The sequence below is a fragment of the Sciurus vulgaris genome, assembly GCF_902686455.1.
Source record: "Sciurus vulgaris genome assembly, chromosome: 9".
Lineage (NCBI taxonomy): Eukaryota > Metazoa > Chordata > Mammalia > Rodentia > Sciuridae > Sciurus > Sciurus vulgaris.
Window position 1 is genome coordinate 65992912 of NC_136469.1, and position 12886 is coordinate 66005797.

The 12886-nt window shown below is 33.7% G+C and overlaps 1 protein-coding gene across 5 annotated transcripts in view; it reads right to left on the reverse strand.

Annotated features, from left to right (window-relative positions):
* The window catches only part of GRID2 (glutamate ionotropic receptor delta type subunit 2), a 1449748-nt gene that overhangs the window by 379860 nt on the left and 1057002 nt on the right, over window positions 1–12886 (reverse strand). For all 5 annotated transcript variants that reach the window (XM_079153230.1, XM_079153229.1, XM_079153231.1 and 2 more), the window contains exon 9: window positions 5311–5412. In XM_079153230.1, coding sequence (XP_079009356.1) covers window positions 5311–5412 — 102 coding nt within the window. The remainder of the gene's footprint in view (window positions 1–5310; window positions 5413–12886) is intronic.

Genomic DNA, 12886 nt, shown 5'->3' on the forward strand with positions numbered 1-12886 from the left:
TATTAAATATAAGTATAATGAAAGAGACTTGCAGAGAGGTTTGGATAAAAGAACACAGTGAAATGGGGAATAAAATTTCCCCCTAGATTCACCAAGTCTATGAATGTCACTTCTGAAGTTAGATAATAAAAACTGTCATACTTGTCTTTTACTTGCTTGAGTTCTCTCTCATTTATTCATATATATTGTCTCTGGAAGTTAGCAGAATGCTTAGCTTACAATATGTACTTAATTAATAGTTTTTGAGTCAAGGCCAATAATTGTAGAAAGTACTATATGATAATATTGTACCTCTTTCAGACCACATGTGAATTTTCACAGGGAAATAAGGCCTGCTGGAAATAACTTCAAGAAGAAACTAATAATGGAGAATTTTAGGAAAAAGAGATTACTTTTAAAATGCTAATTCAGAAGGCAGCTGCCTGCTATGGCCAGGCAAATAACTCTTCTTATGGTGGATTGTTTAGGGAGATCACATATTATTCCCAGCACAGAGTGTGAATCTTGTTTTGCATGATATTAATTCACACAACTTTTGCTATGTTTGTATATTTCCTACATTTCTTACTTTTTTGTGTATTTCCTACTTTTATGTTTCTTTGTAACAACAGTTTTAGCTTGAATGATATTTTTGTTATTGTTGTTGCAATTACTGTACTACTTTTTTCAAATGGTTTCATTTCCTACTGTTGTTTCTTTTCTTTTCAAGTTGTTTTCAAAATAACCTTCCCCTTATTATGGCTTTTTGTCCAGTAGTTTTGAATTTAACTTTCTAGATATATCTGTTAATTTAATGTTGTAAATATACCATGGATTATTTGAACTAAAATGTTTTCTATCATATGATGCACAATTATTTTTACACATTGCTAATAAAGACAAAAATGGTGCCAATTATACTTGCAAATAGCAACTGAAAAATGCATCCTAATTTCAGAGGTGTTAAAATAGAAAAAATTGTTTTTTAACTTATGAAATACAGAAAAATCATTATCATGAACTTCTAATCATTTATTTATACAAGGTTATTGAATCATTTTTATGATAATTTTGGGGAAAGAAGTATTATACTGTATATTTAATTTAGGACAATGACACTGTATTTTTTCAAAACCATTTTGAGAGCTTCAGAAGTTGTCCTGCTATATGAAATTCCCTAAAGTAAGGATCACTGTATTGCATGTACCCCAAGGAACTAGAAGGTTCTCAATACTTCTCAAATGATTTTATGAGGTGTATATATCATTAGAGATGGCATGTGTTTTAAGTCCAACAGGTAAATAAAAACTCCTTCCAAATTCTAGTTTATGTTTATCAAGTATTATCCTTCTACATAGCTTCTCATGACTTTCTTTTCACTCATTCCCAATTTCTTTCCATATTATTTTTATATATGTTATGTTATATTTAAATTATTTTCATGTTATATTTATTACACAGTGATGTTTCCAATAGCTTTTTTTGTGTGCGGTGGGGTAGTTACCATGAAAAATAACAAATGAAATAAGGGATAACTTGTAGCAATTTATGCTTTTACCACTGAAGAAATTTAAAAGGAAAAAATCTTCATAATTTCTTTGTAACAAAGCATTTGATCCCCTTGATAGGAAGCAGATATCAACTGGCAACATACGGAAACAGAGAGATTAGCAGAGCTCCAACTGTTGGGACTTCCTTTTATTTCCCTTCTTTCTTTTTCCCTTCATTTCTAATAAACATTTCTGTCACTTTGGTGATGATGAAAAAATAAAGTTATGTTCATGGGATGCCATTCAGAAATATACTACTATGCTACAATTCAATAGCATGCAATCCTCAGATCTCACTAGGTACACCCTACTTAATTTAAATGTAATACATAGAGTGTAGTCTGATGCAGGAGGCAGAGGAGCTAAGGACATGGCTTCCAAAAGTGGGGTTTCTAGGCTTGAAACTTATCTCTAGCTCTTGTTAGCGACATGGCCATAGAAATTTAGTTAACTTTTCTGTGCTGTTTTTAATTGCTCTAATTAGTATGTCTCTTATAGTGTTTTATAAGAATTAAATAAATTGACCCATAAAACATGCTCGTAATAGGTCTTACTAAATATGGAGGTGCTGGTGCTGGTGTCTCCCCATTTCCCCTGCAGACTCACTGCACCTTCACGGCCCTGCTCCGTCGGTGTCCTGGAAGCCTAATGCTCATGGTCTTCATTACCTGGGTTCCCTTACCTTCTGACTTCTGCTTGGATTTGTGATTGAAGATAATAAAAAGAGATGGAAAGACCAGAGGAATGGGTCTGCAGTACCCTCTCTTCCTACCTTTTCGATGCCTGGTTGTGATTTGGGCAGTGATGCTCCTCCTCCATTCTCTTCCTTCACCAAAGTTCACGGCTACCTTGAGTGGACCCCTCCTCCCATTCTAGCTAATGCAAGCTCCTGGTGTTTCAAGACCCCCTTGTTGATTCCTTTAACTATATTTATATCTTTTTCAATAATTCTTTCACTTAATTGTCCTCAATGAAATATACCAGTTATTTGCCCCTCCAGTCACAAACAATATAATGTTGAATTATTTGGTTTAATATATAAATTATATTATTATTCTCAAGTCAAATAAATATCATTAACAATGATAAGGTTGGAGATTTTGAGACTTAGGAAAGGAAAATCAATTTTACTAGCCTGTGTGCAATTGATAATATAAGTTTCCTGAAAAAATAAAGGGGAATGGGTAAGGCTGAGACTGTATTTCAGTTATAATATCTAAAAGCTAAACAAAAACTAAAAGAACTTCATTCAGGGGATTTATACTCAGGCCCTTCTCTTTCTCTCTTTGGAAAGTGTTGGAAATAAGTCCTTGGACTATAAGAATGTGGTGTTTAGGTGGTCAGATCAAATCCAGTGTAGACCAAGTCCTAGTTCCAGGGTAGTGCGGTTTAGCACTGAAATTGTATTGTATAGTTGCTGAGTGGATTGAGGGGAGTATGATTCTGTTTGGGGTGGAAGAAATTTGCAAAGTCATGTCATTGAGAGATGGACCTGGAAAGGTGCTTGTAGGAACTAACTAAGAAGGTCAGTACTGGTTTTTGTTCCCCTACAAGAATCAGGAGACATGCAAGATTATTAAGTATAATGACTGTATATTGTGGGAATGTAATAAATGTAACAACTTTTCACTCAACTGGGTCCTCAACTGTCAAGTGCATCACAGAAGCCTTGGGGAAAACAATGTTTCCCTAACTCCACTCACTAACCACATTTAGGATCTGAGCCGGGCTGAGCTTGCAGGAAAGAGAGACCATTATGAGTCCTGAAGGTGAACCTGGGGTACGCAAGCATTAGCTCAGTGTGAAGCACAACCATTTCATGAACAAAATAGCAATCGTTCTATTCAGTCTAGAAATGAATTGAAAATAATTGGCCCTTTGAAGTTTTCTCAATAAAACTCACTTTCGCCTTATTCAGAGTTAAACATTTCCAATTCTCAAGTCACATAAAATCCAATAGATACTTCAATTCTCACACTTATCACAGTAAGAGTGGAGAGAGTATAATGTGTCATTAAGAACGGGAGTTAAGAAGTCCAGGTCAAGGCTTTCTGGATTTGAATTAAAACTCTCTCTTCCTATCTATATAACCTCTCACATTTTTTTCACATCCACCCCTGAATGTCTTGGTTCCCTCTTTCATATTCCTGGGATCAGAACAGTCCCCATTTCCAGGGAATAGTATGGAACAAATAAGTTAATATACACCAAGGACTTAGTATTGTAGCTGGCACACAGTAAGCACCTAATAAATCTTATCTACTTCATTGTATATGAATCTTCCTAACAAGATCAGATGCACATTTTAAGGATAAAGTCTATGTATTATTTATCTTATATCCATTACCAAGTCTATTATATAGTAAACACTAAATATTTGCTTAACAGTAGAGTAAGGTTAATTGGCTTTAGAAATTTGTTTTTTTAATGAAAAACAAAGCATATATATTGTCTTTTAGTGCAGCTGTCACTGGAGTTTACATGAAAGTCACTAGGAGACCGTAGTGTGCTGCATTTTACATGCCTTTTAAAAATATTAGTAAATAAGTGCAAATGCATATCTACACCCTTAGGTACCTAGAGAAGCACCGTCACATTTAAGTTGTAAGTTATTCATAAAATAATCAGTTACCAAATTAAAAAAAAACATATTAAAACAATAAGTAAAAATAAATTATAGGTTACCAAAAAGGGAGATTGGATTACTCATTTGAATTTCCTTTTATAGAGATTATTCACAGACACATTTTTTAAATGTTGAAATTAAGTTAGGTTTAATTTCTAAATAGGGTTGGTGCTGTAAACTTTGATGAAAACCCAATTATCATCAACATATCAAAAAGACTGCCTCTCCCATTTACTAATTCTGTAATTAATTTAGCCTATAGGAGATTCTTTTCAAATTTAAAAATGGATTGGATTTTCTAAAGAAAAAAAAGTACATATGGGCTATTTGGTTTTGGCATATACTATATTAGCAAAAGATGAAACATTTGGAATAGCAAGAAGCATGCATGTCATCATGATCTGTGGGTGTTTGGGCAGTAGCCACTTGAGTATTTTATGCCTTAAGAATATTTCTATTAAAATAATATTTCTATTACTTTTTAATATCCTTATTAAAAGAGAAAATAATAATGTATACAACAATTATAATAGTTACCATTTACTCATTTTTTAATGACTAAATGGAGTTAAAACTGATGTTTCATGTGGACAATTCCATTCATAGAATCAGTACCTAAGACTCATAAAGACAGAATCATATCTGCTTATTTTATTTGTCAGTGTCCCCAGTAGTTAGCACTGAGCTGATGATACAGGGGATACTCAATAAATGCCTATTAAATAATTGAATGATCTTGTCTTGGAAGTAAGTCTTTATTAGAAAAGAATTGCTTTGTCTACTAATATTTCATCATTACTGAATGTACTATATTTTATCTACTTTTGTTTATCTTCCCTTATGCATACTACAGTTCCAGTGAGAGAATACCTGGGGGAAAACTCCACTTCATGAGTAGAAAACTCTAGAAGGATAAAATTGAGTATAAAATGTCTAAGAAAGTTCCTGAAAAAAGCACTATAATTAAAGAAAGGCCTGAAAAATCTCATCCTGATGGGTATAATTGAAGGCTAGAAAATATGACCATTAAAATATCATAGGTAATCAAGATTTACTAAAAGTTCTTTTAAGATTACAGAGCCAGCTAATAAAACATGAAGAAATAAAGGATACAGGAACCTCTAGAAGCCAAAATCAAGCTTGTATGAGACTTACCAGAACAGTCACCACACGTAAAACCACTCCACGCATGTTATTCTCCAGTTTCTTGTCAGTCAGTGACCCATTCAGACCTGTGACAGGATTCCAGCACCCAAGCTGAAAGATAAAATAGCTTTGGTCACTTTTCTGCCTAAAGAACAGTCCAGTCACCACTGAAGAGACCTTACAGAGAATCGTGTGATAACTCTTGGAATAATTAGAATAGAAAGGGCCCTGCATGGGTTTTCTTTATTAGCAGCAAATGAAGCAATCAGAAATGCTTTTTCCTGCTTGTAAATATCACCTTCTAGCATATGACAGTGCCCAACATGTCTTAGGAGGCTCATGGAGGACATCTGACTTAATGAGGAGTTATATATACACCAATAACTCAGTCACAGTAATGCACTAATTGAAAAAATAATAGGGTTAATAATTCTGGAATAACATCTACTCTAATATATCAATTACTGCACCAGTTTAATTTTCTTATAGCATTAATATTTTAGTTTGCTCTTACCTGTTTTTACTTGGAAAAATAACTATTAAATATTTTAAATATTTTAATGTTTTTAAAAGGGCAAATGATTTTATTTGAGGAAAAATATCATGTATATAACTTTTTTGGGGGGATTGTGTGAGACAGTCAGCTGGCCAGCTTAATAAAGACTCTCAAATTTGGACTTCTCAGTGATGATTGATCTGTTCTTAAGTTGCGCCCCATAACATTCACAGTGTATAAAGCAACATAATTTGCCTTTTTGTCAATGCTACAGATTTGTTTGCATATTTTGGTAGCAGCCTTTAAAAAGAAAAGTTGTACAATTATTCACGGCTCTTCACTCTCCAAAATGTTGGCTTAATTTTATACCCTCTTGTAGTTCTCAACGCTTATAATAGGGTTACTAGTTTAAAAATAACTGACTATATAAATCACAATGGGATAAAAATTGATGAGTCTCACTCAGAAATAAAGAGAAAAGAAACAGTTGATGCGACTTTGATTTGAAGATAACAACTCAAAGAATGAAAGCAGTGAAGAGAATATTGCAATGCACACCTTGGGAAGAAATATCATGCTATTAACTCTGATTTCACCTCCATGAGCCCTTACTTTTGGGAATCTATTCTACATTTGCACACTTGTAAAATGTAACAGAGCTCTAGTCATATTTGAAGACTATTTTGATTAACTGAATGATTATCAGGGCACCTGCTTGTTTGCGCTGTTTCCTTCTGATGACTATGATTTATTTTCTTATATTGCATTTTGTTTGTGGTTTCCAAAGTCATCAGCATATTGGCAAGTTTCCCTCACAAATAAATGACTTAGGTGCTTCCTGTAGAAAGTCAGGTTTTTCTTTGAGTTCCCATAGGTGTTTAATTAAGAAAACTCAAATGTATACAATATATTGTAAAAGAAGATAACACAATAAAAACAACACAACCAGCTTTTTCTTTATTAATATAATTTGGAAAAGGCTGCTAATTGTCGGTTTCAACTGTAAAAGCACATTAAATTCATACAATGATATGTCATTCTTAGTTACATAAAAAAGTCTAATTAGAACTTAGATCCAATTAGCAAATCCAAATGTGTTGAAAGTCTAATTATCAGAGATATTGTAGTCCTTTTGCCAAATTGTGAACTTTATGAAATGTCTTTTCAGCTTCTGTTCTCTTCTGAGGTCAAAGGAAGTCTATCATCAATCACATTTCTTATATCCAGTTTTTCTAGTTATTTCAAGAGGATTAGACCAAATAATAATGGTGGAAAATATGACACTGGTCACATTAAGTGAGGAGCTAAATTTCCAATGTGCTATCTTCATATTTTACAACTACATTTACCCAATTTCAGCGTTAACAAGTAGCTCTTAGGTTAGAATATTATTCATGATAAGTATGTCTAAGCTGCCAAAGTTTGCAAACATGGGGGTTTCTTTTCTGTATGCCCTAGGGTTGTTTTTTAAGTTTGGAGAACCTATTGTCAGTTTACTTTATTTATTTATTTTTTTTAATTTATTTTTTTATTGTAAACAAATGGGATACATGTTGTTTCTCTGTTTTTACATGGCGTAGAGGCATTCCATTTGTGTAATCATAAATTTACATAGAGTAATGTTGTTTGATTCATTCTGTTATTTTTTTCCCTTCCCCCACCCCTCCCACCCCTCTTTACCCTCTATACAGTCCTTCCTTCCTCCATACTTGCCCCCCTCCCTAACCCTAACTCTAACCCTAACACTAACCCTTCCCTCCCCCCCATTATGTGTCATCCTCCACTTATTAGCGATATCATTCGTCCTTTGGCTTTTTGAGATTGGCTTATCTCACTTAGCATGATATTCTCCAATTTCATCCATTTGCCTGCAAATGCCATAATTTTATCATTCTTTATGGCTGAGTAATATTCCATTGTATATATATACCACAATTTCTTTATCCACTCATCAATTGAAGGGCATCTAGGTTGGTTCCACAGTCTGGCTATTGTGAATTGAGCAGCTATGAACATTGATGTGGCTGTATCTCTGTAGTATGCTGATTTTAAGTCCTTTGGGTATAGGCCAAGGAGTGGGATAGCTGGGTCAAATGGAGGGTCCAATAAATGATATCCATCAGCACCAACATGACCATGGGATTTTGGTGTACTGAACAGTTTAAATATTTACGACTAGATTAACCACAAAACTTTGAAGCAATTTGTTTCACCAATCCTCTGGACAAACAATTAACATTTTCCAACTTTTTCTTAATTATACCCTTGTTTAAATATAATTAAATATGATCAATGTTTTTAAAATTCTAAAGCACTTTTCTTGTTGAAATAACAACAAAAAACAATTGGATTAGGTAAAATAGGTAAGTATATATCATCTTCAGACACAGGCAATGACTCAAACATTATTTATGCTATATATGAGTTTTCTGCTCATTTTGTTTTTAAATTTTAATATTTGATGAGATGGTCTCTCTCATACATCTTGTGAGACAGCAACTCTCTCCCATACAATGAAGATTTTTCACCTTTCTGAAATCTTCTTTTTGTGTTGTTGCTATCTGACTCTTATCAGCTGTGGACATCAAGAACTGAGATGTTCAAAGACTAGGTTTTAGGGTACAAAATGTTTAGATTCTTTGGAATACTAGATATAAAATATACCTGCTCATCACATATCAAAATGGGGCATAACCCAACAATAAGAAACTAAGACAACACTTATTTCCTATATTGAGTACATCTTAAAATATTTACTGAGATCTTTACACATGATCTAATTTGAGCCTCACAAAAGCTAGTTGAGAAGGTGCTAGCAGCATTATTATTTCACAATGAAACTAAGGTCTCAATTAAGTTGACATATCTACTAAGACAGGAAAGTAGGATTTAAATTAGTTCTGTTTAACATCTACATTCAGTGCTTTTTAATGCAGTTTTGCTTTATATATTATGAATTTTTCATAAACATGATCCATTTAAAGTAAAAGCGAAGATATGTGTAAAGAAGTAAACGGAGGCTCAGAATTTTTAAATGACTGGTTCAACATAGTATCTAGGGAATTCACAACTTAGCAATAAATTTAAGAGGCAAAATCATCATCATTATTTTATAACAATTATTATAACATTTACAGTGTACATTGTGTGTCACTTACTTAAGATCTGTGCTTATATTAATTTGTTCAATTCTGGAACAACCCTTTGAGGAAGGTAGCAATCTTATCCCCATTTTACAGAGAGGGAGACGTGTTGATCTTTCCACTGTTCTCTTTTATCCACTTAGGCAATTAAGTGGGCATTGAGTAAAGGAAAGTTGTAGAAAAATGAAATGAACAAAAGTTGCTCAAAAATATTTCTGGAACTCTCAATTTTGTGGAATCAACTTACTAAAAATAAATGTGGATCATGTTTTATGTGTCCTAAGGCCTGGTGATACAAAGTATATACAAAGATAAGAAAGGAAATAAACAACAGCAGCACACAGAGGAAAGGTTGATTATTTATATCTTTTTGAAAGATTTCTCAACTTTTAAGATTCCTTTCATTTCTGTTCAAATGCTTCATCTCCCTGAGGTTCACTTCAAGATATTCTGATTGTAATAACTCCTTCCAATAATAAGCAATAAAAATGAGTTAGGTTCACATAGATTCAAATTGAATTAGCATCTCCAACAGGTAATATTCCTTGCAGCATAGCAAGACTGATAGGCATAGTGCTGAGAAAACCTGGAAGAATTTCACTTAGGTTAGGTGTGAGGCTTATCTAACAACTTCTCTGGCTTCATTGTTTGAAATCTCATTAACTTGACTTCTCTGGCTGTATGAAGGTTGTTTTTGTCTGGTTGTGTCTTTGCTTTTGTTTCTATTTACTTTTTTTTTTTTTTAACAATGAGGCCAGAGACTAATAAAGATAATGCATACAAGATCTCACACTATCTATTCAGCAGAGTGCTTTCTAAAAAAATAATAATAAAAGTTGCCCTGGCAGTGCATGAGATTTATAAAACTGTCACACTGCTGATGGCAAAACAAGATCCACTATCTTCTATGGTCTGCCAGTATAGAGAAAATTTAGGAGAGATAAAAATGTAAGAACCAATTCCATATCCTTCCAATTACAACATATAGAATTCCTATAGTATTTTCTGGTTATTGCCTAAAGTCATTTTAAAAGCTTTAAAATGCTAGTCCTCTAATTATTTCCTTCATTGGAGCTTTGACAATAATAATCGTGTAGCATTCTGTTAAAATCAATGTAATATCTTGTGTTTAACAAACTGGTTGATGTATTTGCATGAGCCCAGAAGCATGCACCAAACTGATGATAAAGTTTTATATATTTACTCTTTTCTCCTCAGTGTTTTTGCTTCTCATTTGCGCATGGTCTGTAAGGGATGACTTTTGACTCTGGAGTTTTACATCACTATTTCTCAGGCTGTGTTAGATGTCAAAAACAGCTGAACTGCTCAGCTTTAATTTTACGCTCAATAGTTTGTAGACTTTAATAACAGGAGTCAAGAGAGCCCTTAATTGCATTCTGAATGGAATGCTCTGCATTTATTAGCTTGTACTCATATGGAAGAAACGAAGCCTGGCTATTAAAGCTCCAGTTGTGGGACATGAAATGTCTACTACTCTTTGGTTTGTGTGCTGCCAAACACTGGGCTGCATTTATTTGTTTTTCTCAGACTTTGAACCTAAAGGGGAAACTACAAAAGTGCAGGCAAATCGGCTTGAACACCAACCATTTAGAAATGTGCAAAATTTCTTTGCTAAATATTACTTCTGTAATGGGAAAGAAAGCATGTGTGTGTGTGTGTGTGTGTGTGTGTGTGTGTGTGTGTGTGTGTGTATACATATATATACACATACATACTATATATATATATATACACATACATACTATATATATATATATATATATATATATATATAGTTGACTCAGATACATGTTTTGTACAGCTAAACTGGAATGTTTTCCACTCTGACATGTGTAGGAATGCAATGTGCCAGTAATCCTTCCAATAATTTTCTTTATGGTATTTTCTACCTGTAAAATAGGTTCAATTTGTAAGACTTGCTCCCTAGAGGATGATTATATGCTCCTAAGAGTCTATTCCTACAGTTTGGTCATTACCACGAAGAAGCAGTCCTTCTTTAGATTATGTGGAATAGTCTTAGCACTTGAGTTTCTTTCAGGAGAAAATGTCTTTGAAAAGTCAGGAGGAAAAAAAAAAAACACCACACAATTGACCACTGATGTTTACTTGCTTTGCTATTGAAAACAAAAGCTTTTATACTGCATAACAAGACGAGCTTGTTAACTGATTTCTGCAAATGAATATAAACATGAAAAGCAATATGTATACATATACATACATATGATGCATACATATATATACATTATATATGTAAATAAGTCAACAATGTATTATGCAGATGTAGTAAGTACTCCTAGTTATCAACTGGTTTTTAACCAATTTAATGACGTTTTGCCATTATAAGTTTTCCTTTTTTTATAATTCTACTTGGTATAAAATTACTGTTACGTTATACTTAGAGGTAATATATCATAGCAGTTAGAAACTCCAGAAACATTAGAAACTCTACAACTAGACTGCTTTGGTTTGAACATCTACTCTAATGGGGGCATGCTGTTGGACTTATTTTCTCACCTGTAAAACTAGAATAGTAAAAGAGAAAAAAATAATAATAAAGTACAATGGGAATAGTAAAAACAACAGCTTCATAGAGTTTTTGGGACTATTAACTGATTGAATATATGTCCAAAACTGAGAAGTGTTCTTGGCACATAAAGACTAAAGAAGTGTTTGATACTATTATTCTTACACATCAGCATTCATTGTTCTTTGCTCAGTCTCATTCTCAGAGGTCACTTGCTGGTCTCAGTGATGAAGCACACCTCTAAAGCTATGGTTTTCAGCTTTGGTTGCATCTTAAAATAGCCTGGAACACTTTAAAAATATCTGATATCTCAGCCAAACTCTAGAACATTAAATCAGAAACTCCAGGGGTGGGGCTTAAGCTTTAGTATCTTTTAAGCCTTGCTAGGTAATTTCAACCTGCCCTCCAGATTTTTCTAAAGCTTGTTCTAACACCTAGGGAATGTTATTTATAGTGTTTATTTAACCTTATTGTATAAAGGAATCACTTTTACTGACTTCCTTTGCAAAAGCTGACCAGTGTCACTTTCTCAAATAAGCTAATTTTTGATTGTTGTTTTAAATAGGATATGAGACTAAAAATTCTGTGTCACCAAAATGATGCCTACTTTATCCATTCCTAGATCTTGCACTATACTACTCCTAACTCCCAGGTCCATACAACTGCAAAGGGCCTAGTGTCTGGGGCTCCCCATGCTTTGAGACAAATGCCTCAACATATGTGGACACATCTGACTTGAGATGATCCTACAAGGAAAACAGAACCCTAGTGGAGCCCACACCTTCTTTCTGGATTCACAGTAAGTAGAATAAAGGCTTAATTGTTACCTTAATTTTAGTAGCTTGTCTTAAATGACAAATCCCACACCTGCCAACTCAGTTCTCCTCAGTTCAGCTCATTTCTCGACATCTCTCATTTAATAATCATGTGCATATTTATTGAACAATTTTTGGGCAAAGTCATGGATATTATTTTTTTTTTTGCTGTAATCCTATTAGACAAGCACTAAATTATCTTAATTTTAACAAATGTGGAAACCAAAGATTAAAGAAATTAATAGACCTGTTGCAGATCATTCAGCTAGTAAGTAACAGAGTCAGGATTTGAATGTAGTCCAGAAACCATTAGGTTATTCTGACCTCAGTCATGAAGACACTTTTTCTAGAGAGGAATAAAACAGGGGGCATATACACAGTCCTAACAGTTTTTGAAAGTCTATTTCCCAAATTTAGCCCTACTTCCATTTTGAGGAACTTCAATTTTCTTATAATAAACACCTCCTTGTTGGACACAGTGGTGTATGCCTGTAACTAGCAGTTGAAGGCTGAGGCAGGAGGATGCCAAGTTCAAAGCCAGACTCAGCAACTTAGTGAGGCCCTAAGCAACTTAGTGATACCCTCT